The sequence below is a fragment of the Sebastes umbrosus genome, chromosome 9, assembly GCF_015220745.1.
Source record: "Sebastes umbrosus isolate fSebUmb1 chromosome 9, fSebUmb1.pri, whole genome shotgun sequence".
NCBI classification, from domain to species: domain Eukaryota; kingdom Metazoa; phylum Chordata; class Actinopteri; order Perciformes; family Sebastidae; genus Sebastes; species Sebastes umbrosus.
In genome coordinates, this window is record NC_051277.1 from 8183875 (window position 1) to 8209765 (window position 25891).

Sequence of the window (25891 nt, forward strand, 5' to 3'; positions counted from 1 at the left end):
TTTGAGAAGTTAGAAACATACATTTTGGGGAACAATTTTACGTGAACAATAAATCAATTATCTAAATAGTTACTGATTTTTAGAAGCATTTTGACATCCACTCGCACGTGTCACAGAACAGATACGCTTCCATTTCAAAAGACTTCCACTTCCATTTCTAGACCATTTAAAACGGGGAGCCAGGCTTGGGCCACATACGACTATAGGGGTACCAAATATATTACTGTGTCAGACCCCCCCAACATTTTTTTTACGCTTCAAGTTTATTTCTTCACGTTTAGTGAAGCCTAATCTGCATAGACAGCTGTTTAAATCACACAAATATCACCCTCTGTATTGAGTTATGAACTTATTAACCGTATCTACATTGATTGATCAAGGCTCCCAATCTGTCTGTGAGCTTGTCTGTTTCACTAAAGGAAGATTCCTCCTTACTCGCTACGGTGGGCGCCGCTTATGTCTCGCTTACATCCTCGCTTCCAATGGGGGATTCCCAGTAAGATCTGGTGTAGTGGTGCAGCGGGGAAAAATTACTGTGGGGTGACATTACTTTCGGTTTTGTTGAGGGAATATCTTGATGGCATCAGCTGGAAAGAACGCCGGGCTGCACCACATGAAAAATTAACCTGCTTGACATTGTTATGTATAAAACTGCCAATCGTATTTATTTTCTTATTTATCGAAGTTGCCGGAACACTGTTCTGGATCGTTCCGGCCCACTTTTAACCCTTGAGCCTAATCAATAAATCCAGAAATATTGAGAAAACCAAACCACAACATATTAAATCTAAACATTTAGCTTTGTCTTTGTTAAAGATCCACATTTTAAGTTGGAAGTCACAGTCGGATTGTCGTCCTTTCTGTTTTTATGTATACTAACTACCAAAATAGTTTTGACAGCATTATGAAGATTACTATACACTGTATACCTTAAACTGTCATGTATACCTGCAGCAGCTACAAAATAAACTTTGAAAGGACTTGAGTTGCAGTGTCTGCTGATGAATTTTCATCTCATGTAATCAACCTTTGCTGGCTTTGGTAACAGGAAGCTGTCGGTGAGGCCGCATTGTTAGAAACTAAACTTCTAAATCAAACAAATGGTGGTTAGAGGTTATGAATAAGATACAAACTTCACCTTTCCACAGTTTATTTCCTTTTAAAATAATTCATACAAATGCATACAGTCACAAACATATCTTTGTCAGGTTGTCAGTTTTGACCAAAAATAATGATATTTACTGTAGAATATAGAATATGTATACTGTATATTGCTACGCCTACTACTTTACCATAAAGGGGACCAAGGTAGGCAACAGTGGACTGTGTGTTACTACCAGGGATGGAATTTCAAGGAGCACCTCGACAGTTTTAAAAGCTACTCTGTTGTTTTTATTTGTGGCACCCATTGGTTTGAATGAGGAATGCTTACGGTTTATATCAGGAAGTATTAGCGAAGAGTTTATCCCCCCACATAACGGCAGGCATCTGGTGAGTCAAGATTATAGAGTATAATTCAAACTATTCCAGCATTTTTGGGGCTCTTTTCTGACATTAGCCGTGTTTCCATTCACATATTTTTATGCGCAGAAGCTGTATAGAAACTGCAAAAAAATTGTACTCTCTATTGAGGTTTTTGTTTTTATCAAAAAATGATCAGCTGTTTCTGCAGTCGGCGTTATCTCAGGTATTCCCATAACGTGCGAATGCTTGTCTTTGTCTACAGACAGCATAAAACATGGGCAATACTATCTGACAAGAACAATTACAACTTGCCCAACTCCTGAAACATCTTTCCATTTTTCTCTCGTAGACAGTTAGATGCATGCATGACCAAGTCGACTTTCTCTACTTCTCCTACTCAGTTTACTTGGGGATTATAGCCACGTGGCGCCTATTGCGGCAACTTCTGACCAAACTACGCTGTAGCCAAGTTTATTCGCTTGAAACCAGTTGATGGAAACACGCCTAATTTGCATTTCTTTTTTGTGACATTTCAAAAGTTTGCTTAGAATTTGCTTGACAATTGAATGGAAACACGGCTAGTGACATTTAAATGTCGCCTCAGTACCTTCTGTACTAGACGACCCTTCAGATTCTGGCCAGTGAGAACTCAGAAACGCTCACCAATGGGTAGTGAAATTTCCATCCCTGATTGCTACTCTTACTACCTCACCATGAAGAAGACCAGGTAGGCAACAGTGAACTGTTTTTACTACTCAGCTGCTGGTAGAAGGGGATCCAAAAAGCACCGTCACTGAGCTGGCCTGCTAACATCAACAACACGTGAACTGGAAGCAGTTATAAATATTCCAGATAGAAAACGAGTTTCAGATATTTCACTGTTGACGCAACAGCATCTTGTTTACATGGTGGTAAACCAGTAAACACATAGATTACTGGGTCAGTTTGCTGGCTTAGATTTGAACTCTAGCTCTAAGTGTTTTTTAGTTTTTTGACATAGTGTTTCGTTGTGTATTTAGATGGCAGTTTTTGTAATGATGCCTTGTGGAGAGTACTTGCCACCACCCCTCCTCCCAGTGCTGCTTTTTTAGACACAGATACAACCAAGTCACATTGACACAGGCAGGCAGAACACCATATGTACACATAGACACAGAGGCCACAGAGGGTGGCTAAACGGTATACTCAGGAAGGACCCATCATGAAATGTTAAAGGGATACTAGACTTGAGACATCAGTCATAGTGTAACAGGTGGATTTGGGAGCGGATCAAAAATATAAAAATTAGGTTTGACCTAACACAACTGTTCCTCATCAGTCAGTGACCATTAACTGTCCTTAACTTTGGCGTGTCATTTGTACGCCATGTAGTCTGTACTGACTGCAATGTAAACACATCCGCGTAAATATGCTACGCTCAGAGCTAGTGACGTAGAATAAAAAGTGTAGAAAGACTGCTTATCTTTTCCTTTTTCTAAAAAGGTGGGTGGGAGGGAAGGTGGATAGAAAACACAGGACTTTCAACTAGGAGACCGTTGTTTGTGTCCTAAAGCGTTGTTGAGTTATTTTCTAAGTTAAGCATAAACTTCCGTCTTTACAGGAAACAACTGAAGGTTAGGTTTAGGCAACAAAAGTAGTTAGTTAAAATAACTTAAGTACAGAAGTTACATGACAAAAATGACTAGGTTAGGTTTAGGAAAAAAGCGTGGTTTGGCTTAAAATGACTCCAGAAGTGATGTAACATAAGTGCGGAAGTCACGTGACAAATAAATCAACGTTGACCTCTGGTTTCACACGGAGTACGAACAGTGGTCCCCTGGGCGAAAGTCCGTCGATTTTTTACCCACCCATCCATCCACTCCGACCTCCCTACACGTTTGCCACTTTTTATACTTCCTGGTTCACAATAACATGGATTACATACAAATTGATTTCGTGGGATATGTATGAATTACAGCGTATTACTTTTTGTAGGTATAGCTGTGAACGTTACCGTTAAGACAAAAATGCGTTCTCATGACACGCTAATGTCGTGCTATTTATACGCCTTGGGATGTGACATCTGTACAAGTGAATTTAATGTCAAATAGGAACCAAAACTGGTTTTGTGCAGAAAGCAAAGCAGTTGAATAACTTATATATGGAGTTTTTAACAAGTCTGTTAGCTGATTTGACAGATAGCATGGCATAAAGCAACAAACTGATTCGTGACGTTGAGCATTATTTGTAAACTTCGGTGTGCTGAACTCTTCATGCTCCAATTAATGTGTATAATAGTGGAAGTACTGGATCATTAGACACGAAGACATTAAAGATAATAACCTTTTATGAGACTGTTTCTCAAGCTGCTACAACTCTCAGTGCATTGCCCTTTTCCACAAACTGCTTTGTACTTCAAACCACTCTATTTTCTAAATTCAAATGGGATGAAGTCGTCCCAGCCAAGCATACCATTACACCACCTCCCTACGGCCTTTTCCTCCCGCAACCCTCCTCGATTTGGGTCAAACATTTACACAAGTCCCAAGAGCAAAAATCACATCATGCCCCTTAAACATAACAAACAAAAGCAAACATTAGATCAACTTTAGCTCTCGTTAAAGTTCTTTTTATCTAATGTAGCAGGACACGAAAAAAGGCAAGCAGGTAGAAAAACAAAAGCACTAAGTGGCATAAAAAGGAAGTTTTAAAACAAATTTAAAAAATAATATTACCAACTGCGGAAACTTAATTTCCTGAGATGGTGTGCAAAAAGCTGCCTCTTTTTTGGGGGATGGGGGGGGGGGGGTTAGGGTTAGGGGGCTTGTTAATTTGGGGACACATAAAACAAAAACAGATATTGTATTCTCAACCAGTTTGGCTACATAGAGAGATCACATAACCCTTGTTTTGTTAAGACTGGCATACAAATATCAGTATCTTCTTGCCGTAAGTCTAAAAACTGTACACAGACAGGTTACATTCATTTCATAACCTACTACTTTTGCTTGTACATCAAACTAAGGAAAGGACACAGAAAAAGAGAGAAAGACATGAAACCTGTCCCTCTAACTTTGGACACACTACAGTCTAAGACGGTATTTTTTCTTCCCAAATCTTTTTGTTATTATTATTTTTTTTTTTACGTCTGGCAGAAACTCGACTTTACTGTAGTTGTTAGATCAACCTGTGGATCTTTTACAGTCTTTCTCAGGACTTCTGGTAGGAGCAGAGGACAACTGTCTTGCTCTGTGATTAGAGCATCTGACAGCTATCCACTCCTCTTCATCATCCTCTTTATCTTCTTCTTCTTTGGAGCGTGAACTGGCTGCTGGGAACCAATTTGCCAGAGAGTTGTGAATCGATTGTTATTGGGACGTCGACCTGTCCGTCTGACACTCTGTGAACCTGTCTGATAACAACTTGTCACTAGGGAACTCATCGCTATGATCCCGGTTGCCGTGCCAACCTCCTCCAATCACCAGACAACACAGGCAAGCGTGTGTGTGTGCGTTTGTGTTTGTGGCTACAGTTGGTCATTCGGATGCTGCTCTCTGTCGCCCTCTGGTGGCTTGACTGTATTTTGTCCGGGGGACGGGGCATGAGGAGGGTGTATGATGGCGGGCGGGAGGGTGTGTGCGATGGGCACGGCGCTGGGAACGATGCCTTCAACAGGTGGCGGGAGGCCGCCGGCTTGCAAGGCCACCACTCCTGGGGGATACCTGGAGAGGAAAGAGACAGAGGGAGAGAGAGAGAGACACGCAAAACTGAGTCATCAAAGTACAACTGAAACTGCAATTACAACTATGTGACCTTGTTTTACCTACACAAACACATTGCAGTACGCCTCCATTGAATATTAACATTTATAGCTTAAAAACTACATTAACAGAATACTTTTGGTGGCATAATACTGTAGCACTCTTTAGTACCACAAAGTGTTGCACCTCCATAAAGTTTGGGGATTCAGAATAAACAAAAAATTGCTAATAAAATAGTTAATGTCCGCATCTTTAAAACTTGTTAGCATCACAGGGTTTCTATTAAAAAGTTGTTGTGTCCAAGCCAATATAGAGCGGTAGTTTTCCATAATGTTGTTGTATTTTGTGTAATATTGGTGGAAAGAGAAGCACAGTCTATTTTGGCAAGAAATATGGGATTAGATTTGTTCACTTCATCCCCATCATCAAGAAAATACTGACATTTAGCACCACAAATAGTGATCATTTTCATTGTTGATTAATCTGCCGATTATTTTCTCACCAATTGGTTAAACATTTGGATTATTAAATCTCAGAGAATGGTTAAAAAACGGCCATCGCAAAGTCCCAGAGCCCAAGATTCTCCATTTCCTATCATTTTAGATATATGACGAACGCAAATCCAAACAGTGGAGAAGACATAATCAGCTAATGAAATGATAATTAATCAATTATCACAATAGCTGCAGGTTAACCATTAAATTGACTAATTATTGTTTCAGCTGTACCGACATTTAAATACAGTTTTAGGGGTTACTACAAGCAAATGATCAGCAATGGATCAAGCATAAGGATTTGTTAAATACTGTCTTGATCAGCCTCATACTGGTGTTACAGATCAGCTGTGGACTTCCCTACTGACTGACTGATGCGCTCTCTTATAAGTCTGTGTAGGTATGATAACAGTAACACACCAGTAAAACGCTCTACATATCAGTAATTAGACACAATCTGCTGTCATTAGCACATTTCTAACTGTCACATTCTGTATCTTCAAGACATTTGGCAAAATATTGTATCAATCAATCACTTTACCAGGGTTTTGGGGGGAAAATAATCAAACAGCACTGACCACTACATGTTTCTTTATCCTGATGATTATTACCTATAAGCCCCGTTGAGCTCGGGGTGGACGGTGGCCGGGTCAACTCCGGCCCAGTGGTTGTTCTGGGAGAGGAACTCCTTATTCACACAGTTCTTCAGACTGTCAGGGATACGACCTGGAAAATACAAGAGAGATGAAATGCTAAAGAAAAGCAGGTGCAGAGGTTAGATAGACCAATGGTAAAAAGACTTAGCCACTGGGGGAAACCACAAGAGGAGAAAATGAGAAAGGAAGAAGAAGGAAAACGAGGATAGAAAGAAAGAAAGAAAGAAAGAAAGAGACTGAGAAAGGTTTATGCTTGACTGCGGCAGAACACCTAAAAATATCTCTTTATAGACTGGTGTTTATATCTTCCAGCAGAGTGTGTGTGTGTGTGTGTGTGTGTGTGCGTGCGTGCGTGCGTGCGTGCGTGCGTGCGTGCGTGCGTGCGTGCGTGCGTGTGTACGCTACCTGTTATAGCCCTCCGGATCTCCCTGGCTGCCTCCTCTCTCATCTCCAGCGACGCCTGTTCGCTGTACCAGGCAGCGTGCGGGGTGCAGATCAGATTGGGAGCGTCCTTCAGCGGACCCTGACTGAAACTGACACGCGTACAAACACAGTGCAGTCAGTTACAGCTGCAGCAAGTTATTATATTTCGTGTCGACTCATTTCTACATTGTTTTTAGCAATTACGTAATTAATCTCTTACTCTATAAAATGTAAGAAAAACATGCAGAAAGGCTTATCACACAATTTTCCAGATCCAATGTGATGTTTTGAGATTGCTTGATTTGTGTGACCGACAGTCCCAAACTGATAGTTATTTAATTAACAATGATATAAAACAAAACAAAACAACAACAATGAAAAATCCTCACTTTTAAAAGCGGGAGAACTGCATGTTACATCTTTGCTTAATAAATTACTTAAGCAGTTAATTAAAGGTGCAGTGTGTAGGATTTGGTGGGCACTTAGTGGTGTAGTTGCAGATTGCAACCAACTGAGGAACCCCTCCGCTCACTCCTCCCTTTCCAAGACTGCGGTAACGTGAGCAGCCCAGTGCAAAACTGTGGTAACTAATCAGTGAGTGTGTTACCTGAAAGGCTCTGTCTCGTGAACATCCAGAGCAGCTCCACGTATCCTCCCCTCCTTCAGGGCCTGAGCCAGGGCCTTCTCATCCACCAGACCCCCCCTGGCCGTGTTCACCAGGAACGCCCCCTGACGCATCTTTGACGCACAGAAACACACATTCAGCCCATCTTTGATCCAATAGGTTACAGCTTTACCTGACTAACATTTGATAATGATCCAAAATGGTTGAAGGACATTTTAAAGTTAATGTCTTGTCAGTTTGAAAAATACGATTATTAATATTTTAATTGTTCTCCCCATTAGTTAACTGTCTTTAAAATGTTGGACAAAAAGAATTTACACACACATAAAAGCATAGAAAGCTCTTATTCTATAAATCTTGTTTTCTATTCTGCAGAGATAAACCTTCTAACCATAATAATAAATATGTGATATTTTATTGATTGATTTTTTCTTTTCACTTGCCCTCCTCCAGCAAGGTCAGAAATACTTATAAATATAGCCCGTGTATTGGGATAAAAATTGTGTTTAGGCTGAGCCCTGGAGATGAAGGGCAAACAGGTATTTCTCGAGTGCATCATGTGCAGCGCACGACGCAGTATAGAAGCTCATTCATCTGTATGGAGGCAATGGGCTTCCCTGGGTATCCGCTCCTTTAATATTTATGGCCACAGTATGTAGTAGTTGATGCAGGGATAAATAAACCATTCATGTGTGTGTGTGTGTGTGTGTGTGTGTGTGTGTGTGTGTGTGTGTGTGTGTGTGTGTGCTGCTGCTGTCCCTCCACCTGTTTGATGGTGAAGTCGTTGATCAGGTGGTGGTTGTGTTCGTTGAGGCTGCAGTGCAGAGAGACGCAGTCGGAGTGGAAGAGCAGGTCCTGAGGAGAAATACAGGAGAAGTTGCAAGTTTACACTTTATATGACGGCTCACTACTGCAGCAGCTTCACAGTAATCGTCTTATGATACAGTAGATTCACACTCAGATAATTGATTTTTTAACCAAATTACATTTCAGATCTTCCGTAAACCAATTCTGTTTTTGCATTTTCGTTGGTCAATAACTGGTGGAACTATGACAAATACAAGTGTTACTGTATATTTTTTGTTTTTATTACCGATATTATCACAATTACTGTAAATGTACACAAGAGGGCGTCACTCCTCGGCCACATACAGAAGCAGCGTAACGGTAAATAAACAGTTTCTTCGTGGTGGATGGTGGAGAAAAACAGTTGATTTTTTTTCCAGTAAAAAGAAGATTTAGTCTGAATAGGTGAATCTGGGATAGGGCTCCAACGAATTATTTTCATTGTTGATTAATTTGTTAATTATTTCTTTGATTAATCGATTAGTTGTTTGGTCTATAAAATGTCAGAAAATGGTGAAAAACGTAGATCAGTGTTTCCCAAAGTCCAAGAAGACGTCCTCAAATGTCTTGTTTTGTCCAAAGATATTAAGTTTACTGTCATAGAAGAGTAAAGAAACCAGAAAATATTCACATTTAAGAAGCTGGAATCAGATACATTTGAATTTTTTTTTTCTTAAAAAATCACTCAAACAGATTAATAGATTATCAAAATTATCAAATTTGTGATTAATTTAAAAGCTGACAACTAATCGATTAATCATTGCAGCTCTAATCTGAATCTGTGGTCTTATATTGACTAAAATCCTGATGGGAGTCTGGTGAAAATGCCACTTCGGTGCCAGTCAAATATTGCTGTCATACTGGTGTCAGCATCCCCATGAAACCAGTAATAATAAGTGTTTTACAATAAAAGTTCAATTCAAAACAAAAGATATAAAACAAGATCAGAAATAATACATCAATACTATCAGTTAAGAAAAAAGCCATAAGATAACATTTTATTTAAGCAGTGGACCTGGACTTCCAGACCACATAATCCACTGTTGGTCTGCTTTATGGATTAGTAATAAGTGTGCATGCGTGCATGTGCTACCTGTAGTGTGGTGACCCTTTGTAATCCCAGTGATCTTTCTACCCCGTCAGCCAGATACGGGTCATAGAAGATCACATTGAAGCCGAAGGCTTTGGCTCGCAGGGCTACAGCCTGGCCCACTCGACCTAGAAACACACAAACACACACAGACATGCAGGTGCACACACATAAATACACACACAGGAGCAATTAGACAAATTGCATACACATGAATACACATTCAAATGGAGCAAAAAAAAACACGACAGTTTTGCATTTTCGTGCGTCTGATATTCCCTTTTTTTGACGTTCGTCTTGTACAAATGACATACAGTAATTCTCTGGCTACACATGTCCGCTCATTATTACTGAAAAAGCTTCCAGACCGGCGTACAGGGAAGAGATTTGCATTCTGCCTCTGGTTAATCCGCTTATATTTTATTGGCATTAACTCCTTAGGAAGCCAATTTAGCTGAGCTAAGGACAAAAATGAAAATGGAAAAGAGAGAAAAATCCTTTGATTAAAAAACGTCAGTCTGACCACCCTCTATCAGACAAAATGAACAAAATGAAAACCATTTCAGCCGTGCCAGCAGCAGCACAGCTCTACGGATGGTGTGTCGGTCGGTCGGTCCACCATTTTGGTTCAGACTGAAAGATCTGAACTATTAAATGGATCGCCGTTGGATTTCACTCAGACATTCATGTTCCCCAAAGATGAATCCTAATGACTTTGGTGATCCCCTGACTTTTACTCCAGCGCCACCAGCTGTTTTTCTTTTGTTTGTTTTTACTGAAATGTCTCAACCATCACTCAAGTAAATTTACTGAAGTAAAAGTACCAATACAACAATGGTAAAAGTCCTGCATCCAAAATCCTACTGAAGTAAAAGTATAAAGGTATTAGCTGTACTCATTGTAGCAGTAAAATATCTGACTGATATATTGTTATAAATAACATTATTAGATTATTAATACTGATGCATTGATGCGTAAGCAGTGTTTTACTCTGATTGAGGTTAAGCTAGTGTTAACTACTTTATATGAGGGCTGTCTCATTATCACACAAAGAATTCACAATAGCGATATTATCGTGATATCTATAGAAAATTAGAAGAAAAATCAGTCAAAGTCATCTTTCAGTTTCTCTTTTTTTGGCAAATGAATGAATTACACTCAACATACAAGTGTAGGGAGGTGGAGAGAGAGTCTGTAACCATAACTGTTTATAAGAAATGATTCAAGAGGTGCTGGATTAGTCACACAATATTATCATATGTGTGTTATTAACATGATATCAATCTTTCATTTTTGAATATCACGGTTATCGTCAATACCGGTATATTGCGACACAACTATTAGTCCAGTGGTTTGGAGTCGGAGTTTGGTGATGACCAAAAAAAAAGGTTGGCAACCTCTGGTTTAACCTTTAATAATACATTGTATTTTAAAATCTTAATCTGAAAAATAACTAGTGTCTACAGCTGTTGGATAAATGTCATGAAGTAAAAAGTACAATATTTACCTCTGGAGTAAAATGATAAAGTATCATAAAATGGAAAATACTCAAGTTAAGTACAAAGAACCTCAAACCTCACTTTTCCACCTCTGGTGCTAATTAGCAGATATGAGCATGCTAACAGGCTAAACTAAGAGAGGTAAACATTATACCTGCTAAGCATCAGCATGTTCTAACTGTGAGTATGTTAGCGTGTTGATGTTACCGTTTAGCTCAAAGCCCTGCTGTGCCTACATAACCCTCCAGCAGCTGCTAGCCTGACTGTAGACTATTTGTCTTGTGTTTACAACAGTATGCTCAGCAGGTCTCACTGCAGAGGCATTAAGTCACTAGTGTGCCGTTAACTCACCGAGCCCTATAAGTCCCAGCGTCTCTCCTCTGATCCTCGCGGCTCCCGACGCCACCTCCCGGATCTGCTCCACGCTCTGAACCCGCGTCCCCTCCCGGAGCGCCTGGCAGTGAATAACAATTCATTATTAGTACATGCAGATATCACACAGACAGCAAACCACACTACAGTTCAAACACAACCCATTCATAATGTCTGCACTTATTGACCAAGTATAAATCCTTGTTGTTACTATGATTACTAAGAACTGCTTTGAGGAACAAATCATTTTACTGTACCTTCTACATCTTACATCAACGTCTTTCAAATACAGCAACATTCTAAAGAAAATGAAACGATTCAATTTTGCTGATTCGTCAGTAGACAATTATTAGTAGTCGTCGAAGCTTAAATTGTGATAACTATATTACACACCTCTAACCAAAGACATTCAGAGTTAGTTCATTTAAATCCAGTCCCTTTTCTTTAATCAGCCACACGAGGACACTAACCTGGTGCAGCCAGGTGGTGCGTCGGTACAAGGTGAGGATGTGACACAGCGTGGAGTCCGCCGTCTCCTCCACCGAGGCTGCTGGCATATTACACACAGCTATGCCTGTTGGACCAGAAAGCAGATAAGGATGAGTAATAGCTTTTTTTTCGGGGGCCATTTAATGAAGTTTGGTAAAAAAAAAAGCTATTTTGGTGGAGAAGTGCAGACTCGAGGTGTTGTGTCAGCAATTTTCTCTACAAACACGACTGGCAACTTTCAAATTGCAGAGGCTCTCGGTGGAAGGAGATAGGCGTTTTAATAAAAAAAAGCTTTAACTGACTTCACTTTTTTAATATAAATATTACTGACTTGTTGCAAACATGGCAATACCTAATGGCAGCAGAAAAAATGTTTTTGGGAGATTGACCAAATTAACTGTTGAGCAGTGGTGGAAAGTATATTTACTCAAGTACTAAGTACAATTTTGAGCTGCTTGTACTTTACTATTACAGTATTTATGTAACTCTATACTTCTACTTCACTACATTTATATGACAGTTTTAGTCACTAGTTACTTTGCAGATTCAGATTATTAATACAACATATAAATCAACTAATAAATGATGCTGTATTATGATGGATTAAACCACCTGGCAGTATATAAATTAATTAAAATCAATGTACTTGAAGGTAAAGGTTTAGCTACTGTTATAACATCAATGATGGCTCTCTGTCATTTAGCTGTGCCAGTTAGCTATCCCAGCATGCAACACTCAGCTTGGCTCTGGAACAAATCAAAGGTCGGCAGCCTGCTGTGAACCGGTGCTATCGGTCGCTCTGGGGTTAAATGGCGAGTAATTGAAAGTCATGTGTGGCTGAACGTGTCATTTACATGAACTATATTAGTAAACAGACATGCTAGCGTGAGCTACCTGAAACTACTCTCCCTGTTTACATGGGAGGTAACCGTGGTGGGTAATCAGAGTATGGGGGGAAAATAGTTCCAACTTAATCATGGCTACTATATCTACGTTTTATTAACACTGGTACATAGTGCTTAACACTGTGTGGGCTATAGCGATAGCATGGAAGCAAATGATCTACCAGAGATACATGAATGAATGTTGGTGTTAATGGATGATGTTTATGTTCTTAGCATGTATTGACATTGTGACAGTTAAGCAGACTTCTGGTACTGTAAATGTCCGCAGAGACATTTTTGGACGCGAGGGATCGCCTCGCTTCCCAGCATTGGATGCTTGATGGGCTGCCTCTAGGCACCTGATTGGACGAAGGCTTTCACTCGTGGGCTGCTGCTCCCAGCTTTCAAAACCGGAACCAACGTGGCGGCTTGTTTGGAAACGTCTTTCTTGTATATTACGAAAATAGTTCACCGAAATGTGTTTCTGAAAACATTTTAGGCCATTCAGCTGCTGAATCTGTCTTTATTTTAGATCGACAACGGTTAGTTTATACGTTTTTCAGAGGCAGCGCTTTGCACCGGACGCCCCTGATTTGCATAAAGTAGCCTAGACCTCTACTTTATGCAAATGAGGAGCGGCCAATGTGACGCCCCGTCTCTCGAAACGCAACGCTATGCTACCAGAATGCATTGCATGGCTGCTTACAATGAATGGGAAGCATGGAAAGGATGGATCCTGTGGACATGTACCATTCCTGTGTGTGTGTGTATGTGTGTTCTCACCCAGTTCTCCGGCAGATTTGATGTCGATGTTGTCGTAGCCGCTGCCGATGCGGACAATGATGCGCAGAGCTTTAAACTTTTCCAGGTCTTCTCTCATGAGAGTGATAGTGTGGTACATCAGAGCTCCTACAGCTTCATTCAGCACCTGTAGACACATTTAAATTATAGATAGATAGTATTATATGTGTGTATATCTGAAAACATCTAAATCTGTGCAGACTTACTAAACCTCTGTGTTTACACACCCAGGCATGAAAGTGTGTCTGTTTGCAGAATAACAGGATTGTGCTTCGAGTACATACAGTAGAGTACATACGGACGAAACGTAAAGGCCAAGTCATCAGCATGTGTTTGTGTAGGTGTGAGCACAAGTCAAGCGTGGCTTTGGGGAAATGTGTCAGTGTCAGCAGTAAGAGTTCACTGAGTTCACAAGTGTTTCCATAAACTCAGTATCTCGCTTGAGTTTTTTTTTTCAGGATATGCTGTTTATATCATTCTCACATCCTGTTTTTTTAATATCCCTGCCAGCGTGGAATGAGTGCTTTTCCTGAATATTACCATGGAAACTAAGATTCGTAACCACAGGAATCAAGATAAGGTGTGTGCATCGAACAAAACTGCCTGATATCAGCAGGAATCTCACTCACACGGGATCCTCACCGGCTCCTTAATCAGGACGACGGCTTATTGTTTTAATTGAAAAGTGAAATAGTTTGACTCAAAAGCAGATAACTTGATAATAGAATGTGAAAACGTGGTTGTGTGTTCAGTCACCTTTTAATTAGTTCTCAGTTGATCTTACAATCTTTGTCTATCACTGCCAGCCGTCCTCCTCATGTGTGTGTGAGAGGATGAAAATGACATGCGGTTCAATTACAATAAAGAAGCTCTTTTAATTACACAATGAGGTGGCTGCTTACTCGACAGCCAGAGAGAGAGAGAGAGAGAGATAGTGAGCGAGTGAGAGCCATCTGTTTCTCCCACGCTGTGGGTTAGTGAGCGCGCTCACAGAGAGAGTGTGCCTGGCAGACACCCAGAACCAGACGTAACCCTGCCAGACATACAAACCCATTTACAATCCATTGTGGCGGTGGCAAGATCCGAAGCCTGACCCACATTTGAAGTTTTGCCTTCTGTACTCTTCTTCTTTTTATTTGACTTCTCTTTTTTAACATTTTTTTTTTTTATTCAGTCTTTTGATTTTTTTCCATGTGATTTGCATTTCTTCAACTATTAATACAGTTTTGCACATCCTTAATGCACAGCCAATATTCTTTAAAAGAGGAAACTTCAGATTAGGGCTGCAACTAACCATTATTTTCATTGTCGTTTAATCTGACTTCCTCGATTAAAGTGGCAGTAGGCAGTATATTTTTGGCATCATTGGGCAAAAATTCCATAATGACCTTTCAGCATATTGTTATTCAAGTGTTCTGAGAGATCACTAGACTGATTGTGAAAACATTTGAGGCGAGAAATAGGCATTAACGTAACATAATATTGATTTATATTTGATCAGCGCTGCCTAATTTGACCGTTTGGTCGGAGTTCGCGAGTGATTGACAGCCGGCTCTCATAGTCAGCAGATGGACAGCAGATCTCAGATCAGCTCTGACTGCTTGTTTTCCTGCGGCCTGTGAAATCTTGCAGATGCCGTTAGGAGCACCGGAGAACACAGAGGCACATGATTTTTTTCAGGTTACATGTACTACTGTCACGATATAGCAACCATTTTATAAAAATAACTTTTTTTTTAATCATATTTGCTCTGATCTTGCCTACTTCAGTTTTAATCGATTAGTTGTTTGGTCTATAAAATATCAGAAAATGGTGAAAAATGTCGATCAGTGTTTCCCAAAGCCCAAGATGACGTCCTCAAATGTCTTGTTTTGTCCACAACTCAAAGATATTATATAATGACTCACATGAATAGCGACTCATGTGACTCACGGGACTAATGATACTAACTGGTCAAGTGAGGCCGAGGAACGCCTTGAGCAGGACATTTCTTCAAATTTGGCACGAACGTCCATTTGGACTCAAGGATGAACTGATTAGATTTTGGTGGCCGAAGGTCACTGTATCATCTATCTATTACAGCAAATGTGAAAGCGTTATTGAACTGCATGCTGAATCCCTGAACTTAGTTTATATGATTGTGACAGAATATTCCCGGGATAGGATATGATTGTAATGTGTGTGTGTACATGATGTAGTTAAGTGTGTTACCTTCTCGTGGATCTCCTGTGTGGACTGAGCGTCACAGAAGGCCACGGTTGCTACGTCTTTCAGGATGGGCATCTCCACAGTGCAGTCGCGTCCGTCCAGCAGCGCCACCAGGGGGCGCGGGTGCATGGGCCCATTCATGATGGGTGGCCTGATGCCTACAAACACAGAGGAAAAAAAAAAGAGAAAGTGTCAGACGGGCAATGAAGAAAACGGAAAATAGTCTCCATTGTCAGAGGCGCTGTAGAATTACATTTAATCAGCGTGATGAAACACCTGCACAACTGCAACCTCCCTCAGAGGAATTAGAAGTCTAGTATTGGGAAGAATGGTAATTTATTATTATGAGACCTTCAGGCGTTCATTAATTTACGGGGTCATATCTTCCAGACTTTGTTGTTATAAAATCTCAAACTGAAGGTATGCTGTTGCTCCCTGGTAGAGATGAGGTCCTGCTTCATCTGCATCCCATAATGTTCCTGCTCCAGACTGATGCAGTTGCTATGACGACTGTGACAGTAACCATGGAGAAAAAAAAAAAAATCTCCAAGATCAACTGGTCGGGTTTCACAGCTGTTTTCCTCCTTATTACTTTTAATGATTTTATAGCTTTAGTTTAATTAATTCAAACTTTTTGATAAAGACTCTTTAAAGCAATCAGTAATTGGGAAGATGGATGAGGTGGTATTGGCTGGTAGAAAATAGTGCTAGAGTATAAACAACTTGCCCTTGAAAAGTGCACTCACACTTTCAAGATATCCCTGTAGAATTAAAAATCAGGAGGCAAAAAGCACCATGATAATTAGATGTATCCTTTTGTATTTCATCCTGTTCACAGTGTTTTAATTGCGTGCTCATATATTCACAGAGAATGTAAATGCTCGCCCCTCGTGGACCACTGACAGCGACTCTTGGGAGCCACTTACTTGGAAAAGAACGGGGCGATCTTGACCAGAAAACAGCTGATTATGCAGCCTGGAGCTCTAGATTATGTCTCAATTGTGTCTTATGCAGCACATCTTGGTTGAAAATGAGTGTTAATTTACAAACATGCAACTAAAGTGTGATATTTCACAGCTCAAAAGTATGACGGCATTATAGGGCCATTAGAAGTAAAAAGAAAATTACGGAGCCGGGGGAGGGGGGTAATGTTCCAAGAGTAAAGTGGCAAATTTATGAGAAAAAAATTCACAAATTTGCGATATTATGAAATCGGAAAAATAGTGGAGCGCAAATCCATGGTAATGAACAAGACTCGGTCGAAACCGAGTATATGGCTGGACCGTGTTTGGTCAGTCTGTGAATTTGTGACTGAATTGTTAATACAAATAGTCAGTGGTCATGTCTATAATGTTAAATCCAGCGGTACATGTCCACCAGGTCCGGTGAGGACACTAGGGGACGTGGTGCTCCACTCAACTGGCCGTTCAAGCGATGATGTATCCTCTCATTGAATGCACCTGATTGGAAACAACATGACGCCTGCTTGTAAACTTTCTGTTATTCCGTCTAAACAATCCACCAAAATCTACATCTGAAAGCATTTAAAGTGAGAAATAGGCTACGTCACTGCTGAATCTCCTTTCATTTTAGAACTATATCTCCTAGTTTCACAGCCTGGTCCATGTTACTTGAGCTGGATGCGTTGCGCTGGATGGGCTCATTTGCATAAAGGACTGTTCCCGCCTTTTTATTTTGAAAGAGCAACGGCCAATTTGGAAACTCCAACACTCGGCCGACCAATCGTGTAACTTCATCACTCAGTCAGTCAGTGACAGACTTTTGCGTTTGTAGGGCTGGCCCTCTGCGGTCCAGCCAGAAATAGTGGGGTTTTTTTTGTTAAGGAACCACATTGCCTGACGTTGCAAGGTTGGATCAAACTCATCACACCACATATGCCCCCGTTAAACACTGCGGTAACGTGAAATCTCATAAATTTGCCACTTAAATCTCAGAGAATATCATTTTTTTTCTCCAAAATTTACGACTCAAATCTCTGAAATTCAGAGTTTTTTCTCGGAATATAATCCCTCCTCCTCCGGCTCCATGATCATTTTTCTTTTCCTTCAATGGCCGTTATATACGCCGTTGTACAAGAGCCATCAAAATGCCACTGAAAATGATAAAAGTCAGTAGACAGGTGGGTAAGGAGGTAGAGCAGATCATGAGATAATAAGATGCGTGTCATGAGAGACAGCCAGTGCTTGAAATCTGACTGATATCTGTCAGTAACCGAGTACGAGTGAAGCCCTTCAACCATTCCGGAGGATGTTTTATTAAATCATCTCTTCAGATGAAACCGTTACTCTGAGAGTGCTGCCGGGCCTTACAGAAGGATAAGTGGCATTTAACAAGGCAGATACGCCTGACGACCCCCACTAGTGGGTCGTTGTTCTGGTTTAACAAGAGCAGTGCTCGATGGCAGTCGCATTTATTAGCTTTCTTTAACTATTTCCTCCCACTGCAGTCTGCTTGGATGTCTCGGTTTGTCTCTCCTTTCAGGTAACTGAAGGGTTAATCATTCCAGATCACTGACTGAGATCGAAGACATCTGAAAGACAGGCAGATGTAGATTCTGAGGAAAATCTAAGGCAGTGCATGTAATTGGGTCTCCTTGACGTGCAAAGTTTTGACAGCCCTCTAAAACACTGCAGATGAAGTAAGTGCAGAGTTATGGCTGTTCTAGCTGATGCTGGCTCTACCCATCACTCATTCCTGACTTCTCCAGCTGAGATGTGGAGGCTTGACATCTCATATGAGCAACCACCTCCGTCATCTCACCCAAAATATTCTCCCTAAAACTTTTTTGGCGAGATGTTTGAGACTGTTTTCCAGTTGCATGGGCTAACGTCACGAGAAAGTAAAGTCGAATCATTAACCCAGTCATTTCATAATCAGCGTTCTGCGGCCTCTACATTATTTTGCATGCCAACGGTCTCTGAGAATCACACTTGTGGAAAGAAGTTTGGCAGCTACAAACCTGCAAATTAGTTTGGAAACCCTGGGCAGAGAAACTGAGTAACACTCCTCCCTCAACAGCTATCATTAGGTGGCCTATGAGCCAAATAAATTAAAGGAAAAATCCCCTCTGGAATCATACTACCAGTACGTATCATTAATCTCTGAATTTTCAGTGCTTTCCCGTTGTGTTTTTGCCATGAAGCGTTTAATTTACCGGTTTTCTTCTACGTTATTTATAGTGGAAACCGCTTATAATGATCACGGTTACAGTGATCAACCGCTTATATGGATCAAAAAGCTTGGGACAGAATCTGTTTAAATAAATAGCTTGTAGTAATCAAGTAATCCGCTTATAGTGTTCATTTTGGGTCTTTTCATACATGACAACATATGGAAAAACATTTCAAAATTGTTTTTTACTTGTCTCCCTTCATACTTTGCCTCACGGAGTGTCTGCTCTCTGGCTGGATAACTGTGCTGCGTTCACATTGACGGGAAAAAAATATTTTTTTTCTGAATAAAAAACAAATGCACGCTGGGAGAGCACCTCTGGTTGAAGCCGCCCTCGTCAAGTAATTGATAATGTCCGGTTACGTAATGCCCCCAAAGTAAAACATTGCCAACCAGCGCCGTCTCCCTCCCTGCCGCTACCGAGTGTGAGAAGCGGCAAAGGGGCGCCGTTCTGCATACACGGTCACGATGTAGAGCCGGCCAAAAACGTCATTGTCTCACCCTCGGTGAGGGAAAAGGCAGAAGAATTGGCAGCGAGCCAGTAATTAACAAAGCAGTCCGTTTCATTACTTTGTATTAATTTAATAAATATACAAAGAGAAATGATCAGTTATAATAATCATCCGCTTATAGTGATGAATTTGACCCGGACAGACGTGATCACTATGAGCAGTTTTTCACTGTATTTCTACTTCAGGTAGTGAGTTCACATTTCCCAGAATGCCTTTTGTCAATCATCAGAAAAGAGTTGTTAACTTGATGCATTTAGCATTTAGAATGATATAAATGCAAAGGGATTTTCTGCTTTATTAAACCCTCAAAACCCCGTTGCAAATGCAACATGTCTTGCAACCCATTGTCACGCCAAAGCGTGTAATAGACCCACCTGTCCACCAGAGAACAGCTTGTCAGTGTCCCATTTTGCCTTAGCGAGGCGTGAATATTACACGCGTTTATGAAGATGCAGTACCAGCAGGGGGCAACAAAACCACTTAGTTAGGTTTAGGGAAAACATCATTAAAATATTAAAATAAGTAAAATATGTACGTTAACAACGTAACACAAGTACAGAAAACACATCACCAACGTCACTAACGTAGTTTACAAAACAAAACACCCGTCTCCTGGTTGAAAGTCCTGTCTCTGATGAACTCATCCACCTCCCCTCCGGCCCGCCATAAGCACTCTTTCTCACTTTTTATTGTACGTCACTAGCTCTGATCGTAGCAGATGCATTTACATTGCAGTCAAAACAAATGACACGCCTAAAGCAAGAATGTGATCTTGTCATTCACACACCTTGTCATGCGACCGGGCTGTGTCTTGTGGTATCTCTTTCTCTTCTGCAATTGATTGATCTCTTCATGTGTGACTGTTAAGCACTGGTGTTAAATAGTTTATAGCGAGACGCTACTGCTTTCTGATTTTGGAGGCCTGACATTTAGCATCAGTGTTTTAAATAGCAAAATGTTTCTGTATGGACATGATGTCACGTCATCTACATTTGGCCGGTTACTAGTCGCTGTTTTATTTCCCCTCACATCTGCTGCGGTGGAGCAGCTCAGTGACCAGAGGGTGAGGACTGTGTTGTACAGGGCACCTCCCAGGACTGAATAAGTAGAACTGCATGAATAACATGAATAAGAAGCAGGGAGGTACTGAAAAAAAAAGCTTCCCAGGACAAATGTAGATGGATGATCTTCCTCTTTCCCGTTGAAAGTAAATTCTTATCTAAAAAGATTTAGCTCAGTCTTGTAAATGGGGTGATTTTTCACAGACTCTCTGTGGTTTTCTCTGCTTGTTGAGGGAGCAGCCAGTGGGCATGCATGAGGAAAAAAGTGCTTACATGCAGATCTGGTTCATGCTCCAGTGTGCTGCAGTGTTCATGGTTAAGCTATAACAGAAGTATTCACAACAGAAATGATGTATGTTATATTTTGAAACATCAATATTTAGATTTGATGTATTTTTTTGAGGAGAATACTTTCAGAACTACCTCACTGCTCCTTTAGAAAGAGGATTTTTTTTTTAAAACAACATACTTATGAGCTATTTTTAAACCAGCATGCACAGACTTCCTCCTGCATGTATCAGGCGGCAGTAGAGCAGAGCGTGGGAGAGTCTACTCAGAGCCATGTTACTGTAACCATGAAGCACATTAGTGCATACTAGTACATTTAGGATCAGGACTTCAACACTGATATTTAGTAGTCGTGGTTGGATGTGGTAGTTACTGTACGTATTGTTTTAGTTTGGGATTTACAGGTTTGATCCTAAGGCTGGGAATCACCAGAGAACCCACAATACAATATTATCACGATAGTTCATTCACGATGCGATCTTATTGCGATTTTAAACATTTTGCAATATGCTGAGTATTGCGATGAGAAAGTTTGTGACCCGGCCGCCATGGTGAGATCAGTTGAGGAAATACTAAGCACCGCCCACCAGCTGGAGCAAACTTTTTTCATTTTACAGCTAAACAGTACACTACAAAATGTTTCTGAAAACATTTGAGGCGAGAAATAGGCATTACAGTAACAGAATATTGATTCATATTTGATCAGTGCTGCCTAGTTTCACCATTAGATCAAAGTGGGCGAGTGATTGACAGCTGCCTCCGTTGAATGTCCAGCCAATAGGAACGCTCTCTCTCTCTGTGATTGGTCAAAGTCTCCTGTCACGGGCTTTAGATTTTTAAAATCCTGAAAACAGAGCCATGAGGAGGAAGTTGAAGAAGTTTAGTTATCTCTCAGAACACTTGAATTACAATATGCTGAAAGGTTATTATGGGATTTTTGCCCAATGATGCCAGAAAACATTCTGCCTACTGCAGGTTTAAGGGTTACAATGTGAGCTAAATGTCTAAAATCCTGGTTTCTTCCTTACAGCGTTTCGTAGTACTGACAACTTGAATGTTACTGAATGAAGATAAAAGCACTTCCTGTGTGCTTTCACTGTTAAAACAAAATGAAAGGATGATAAACATATATTTTTTGCAGCACTCAGAAGCTGCAGAGAAGCAAAGACAGCCCATAATTTAGCAAAAGTCCGTCGCTCAACGTCGTCATTGTATTCTTATCCTCATCGTCAGATTACAGCATGAAACCTGATCTGATGAAGCAGCCCCCACAGCGCAGTAAGACCAATAAGATGAAACTCAAATCCTGCTCACAATTCCTTATGTGAGCTGGTAAAACATTAGCTTTTCCATAATAGGATTTGCCCAGAGGCCATTGCACTTACACATCAATACAAAATCAATGGTACATAGCTGAGAAATTGGAATTCAACAGCGGCAAAAAAAAGTGCTCTCTCAGGCCTTCAACACAACCACCATTGTAACTCAGATGTTAATCACAAGTAGCACACTGGCCCGCGGGCGCTGCACTCTACAGTACTTTGGCCTACAGCTTTCACTTGAGCAGAAACACTTGGGAACAAAGCGTGATTCAGAGTTGGCATGTGTAATCAAATAGGCATGATGTTCACTTGCACAGAATAAGGAAATCTGGTGCAGCAGAGTGGCATTTTTGGAGAGTAACAGACATTTTTCTTTCCCGCTCACACTCGGTCAGAGTGAGGGGAGGAAATAGCTTTCATTCCAGCACCAAGCATGACCTTGGGAGGACCAGCACTGCCGACTGCTGAGTAGTACTATGTGATAAAACACACATCCACTCTCTGTCTCTCCCACACACACTTACACAAACCTCAGCAAGTATTAATGCACTCTCTCTATTCCTAAATCAAACAAACTCAAATTATCTCCCGCTCTCTTTTATTTAAAGTATTTTCTCGCTTTCTAGCCACATTAAACACTCATTAAATTCTTCATTATATTTAATAACAGCTCAGACTTTACTCTGCTCTGTTCCTAAATCCATCTCTACTCTCCCTCTCTCATTAGATCCAATACATCCAGTACTCTCTTGTCTGTCTCCCCGTTAAACCTCCCCATTGCCCCGGGGTTGGGTGACTGCTGGGAGCTTTCACAGTGCAAACAGGCCTCTTGACAGCCAACGGGGGCTCCAAGCTCTGCTCTTGCCATCTATCCAGGGTTTCTCCTGTACTGCGCTTATATTCAGATTCCCTTCTGTATTTGGTGAACATCTTGAGGTGATGCAGTAGTAGTGATCTGCAGCCAACGCATCAAATACTGAAAAAATAAGTTGTTTTGGTGATAATTGTTTGCTAAAATCAATAACCAATAACCATCTGCATGTTCACGACGATTGCTTTTGCAATATTGTGCTTAAACCTGCAGTAGGCAGAATGTTTTTGGCAATCATTGTGCAAAAATGCCATTATAACCTTTCAGCATATTGTAATTCAAGTGTTCTGAGAGAAAACTAGACTTCTGCACCTCCTCATGGCTCTGTTTTCACTCGCGAACTACGATCAAACGGTCAAACTAGGCAGCGCTGATCACATTTTAATTAATATTCTGTTAATGTAATGCCTATTTCTCGCCTCAAACGTTTTCTCCGACTAGTGGGCGGTGCTTAGTATTTCCTCAACAGATCTCAACGGGGCTGCCAGGTCACAAACGTTCTCATTTTACAGCTAAACAGTACACTATAAGATGTTTCTGAAAACATTTCGGGCGAGAATTAGGCATTACAGTAACAGAATATGATTCATATTTGATCAGCGCTGCCTAGTTTGATCAGTTGACAGCTGCTCAGAGATGGCAAGGCTCCATCTCGGCTCTGATTGGTTGTTTACCTCCGGTTTGTGAAATCTTGCAGATGCCATTAGGAGCACCGGAGGACACCGGAGGAAACAGAGGCACATGATTTTTTTCAGATTACCTGTGTCATGCACGACTGTCAGGATTTAAAAATATGTTTTTTTGAATCATATTTGCTCCAATCTGCCTACTTCAGCTTTAAGGGCCTGTGACGCTAAATGACACCCCCGTTATGAAAATTGCATCCCTCGGAAAATGTACTAATCAGACCAAAATGACGCTGAAGCCGTCTGACTGACATTTAGAGATGGAAAAAAGCATCTGCCAATGACTGCTGGGACTGAGTCATGTGAGCCAGTGGGAAAGCCCTGCAGCCTGCCTGCATCCAGCTGTCATTGACCAGCTTCACCAGAACAGCTGGATTGTTTTTTTCTGTCCCAGAGGAACGTGACAATGTTTTCGGACTGTCAGTCAACAGAGACAATGTCAAAGATCGGCAATATTCATGTGTTTTGAAATGTGGAGGTCACAGGGAAGTCTGCCAGCCTCGATAGAGAGGGATCTGCCAAAACAAGCTGCGAGTCTGGTTTTGACCGAACCACTACAACAGTGTGTCACACCGCACACTCGTATAACAAGTGGTTTCATTTCCAGAGCAGCTGTGGGTCTGGTTGGGTTTAAGAAACATTAAACTGTGAACAAATAGATCTGTTGTGCTGAATTTGAAGACGTAAACTTGGCAGTTTTTATCATTTTCTGACATTTTATGGATGAAAAGATTTAGAAAACATTCAAGCAATCAATGAATGATGAAAGTAGAGCTGAAACAATTAATCTATTAGTCAATCCATCAGCTACAATTTTTTATAATTGTTTATAGGACTTGTCCATTCATTTTGGGGGTTTTGAGGTTTTTATATCGTTCTGCAGCTTCTCAGTGGTGTTAATATGAAAGGTATGTATTCAGATCTGAACATTCATATGTTTTAGCGTCAAAATACTATTTTCCCAAGCCCTTCTAAAAACATTTTCCCACATGACCTGACATAGGTTTCTGCATGATGACGCTGCTACACGTACAGTATATATGCATCCTTATAGTCCGTCTATCAACGTTACATACAATAACTTAGATGGCGGTCGGCACGCTCTCACGGAAGCTGAGCAATGTACTGCTGCGGATGCCACTCAAAGCCACCAGACTCCATTCACAAAAACAGTAATTTTACCTCGCAGAATGCGGGAGTATACACACAACCCCACTTCAAAAAATACAAACCAACCCTTTCAGTTATTTCCAAACGTAGTACCGCTAACTTTGACTCAGCTGGTGCTAGCGTTCACATTATTCTGCACCTTATTGATTAGATTACTTTGATAACCTACGTCACCGCTTTGTGCTAACGGCTGAGGCATTTCCATTTGAAGAAAATCCTGCAAAACTGTCAAGCGTTTGCTTGTTCCAGCTTCTCAAACATGAGGATTTGCTACTTGTTTTATATCATTACAAATGGGTCAAATTTGGGTTTTGGACTTTTGCTCGGACAAAACAAGATATTTGAAGACGTCACCTCAGGCTGTGGGAAATTATAATGGGTGTTTTTTTTAACTATTTTTGACATTTTAGAGACAAAACGATTCATCAGTGAATTGAGAAAGCAATAAGCTGATGAATAGATAATGAAATAATAGTTAATTGCATTAATACATAAATCTTATTCATGTATTTTGTGTTGACTATGACACCCATAAGCTCAGTTTCACAGCCGTAACAGGCCTTTCACAAGCTTCCTGAATTAAATCTCTTCTCTGTCCCCGCTCGAGTGAAATGCGAGTGAAACCTTCTCGGCAACGTGACGCATTTCAGATCCAGTGTTTGTGTTTTTCACTGAGCTAGAGAGAGAGGGGAGCGTTGCTGTCGGCACCTGTGATCAGTCAGCCGCCTGCAACTGTAGCAGCCGACCACTGAGCCACAGCGCGGCTGATTTATAATGTCACTGGCTCTTCTGGCATGCAGCAACATGGCGTGGTTAAAAAGCCCCCGTATCCTCGTCTGTCACCCCCTCACTGTTGATCTCGCCACTCCTTCATCTCTTGCTGATTCACTCTCAGATCTCCATCTCTCATTTCAGTCTCGTTTCCCCAGGCTTTCTTCATCTCCCTCGCCATTTCCCCTTTTTTTTTTCTCCCGTCCTGTTCATATCTCTCTAGCGATGAGAAAGGCCACGTTTTTATATCATTTATATGCTTCAAAACGCCTGAATATCCAGGTACAAAGTGTTCAGGTAGCCTGGCATTTCTTTTTTGTCTCTCTCTCCCCATACTTCAGTTCCCAGGGAGGAAAGAGGGGACGACGGGACATATCCCTCAACACCAGTCCTCCCTCCTTCATATGCTCTCTCTCTCTCTCTCTCT

The 25891-nt window shown here is 40.9% G+C and overlaps 1 protein-coding gene and 1 long non-coding RNA gene across 3 annotated transcripts in view; one reads left to right on the plus strand and one right to left on the minus strand.

The window, feature by feature from the left end:
• LOC119494856 overlaps positions 1-25891 on the plus strand; it is a 91140-nt gene that overhangs the window by 51579 nt on the left and 13670 nt on the right. The window lies entirely within an intron of this gene.
• The window catches only part of LOC119494850 (C-terminal-binding protein 1), a 30896-nt gene continuing 6138 nt past the window's right edge, over positions 1134-25891 (minus strand). The window contains exons 2-11 of one of the 2 annotated variants that reach the window (XM_037781031.1): positions 15595-15749; positions 13366-13510; positions 11680-11783; positions 11189-11291; positions 9342-9466; positions 8168-8257; positions 7385-7515; positions 6760-6887; positions 6310-6424; positions 1134-5165 (exon numbers count right to left, since the gene is read on the minus strand). In XM_037781031.1, coding sequence (XP_037636959.1) covers positions 4970-5165; positions 6310-6424; positions 6760-6887; positions 7385-7515; positions 8168-8257; positions 9342-9466; positions 11189-11291; positions 11680-11783; positions 13366-13510; positions 15595-15749 — 1292 coding nt within the window. In that variant the 3' untranslated portion in view covers positions 1134-4969. Of the gene's footprint in view, positions 5166-6276; positions 6425-6759; positions 6888-7384; positions 7516-8167; positions 8258-9341; positions 9467-11188; positions 11292-11679; positions 11784-13365; positions 13511-15594; positions 15750-25891 lie in introns of both variants that reach the window. The other variant, XM_037781033.1, reaches the window with a different exon arrangement.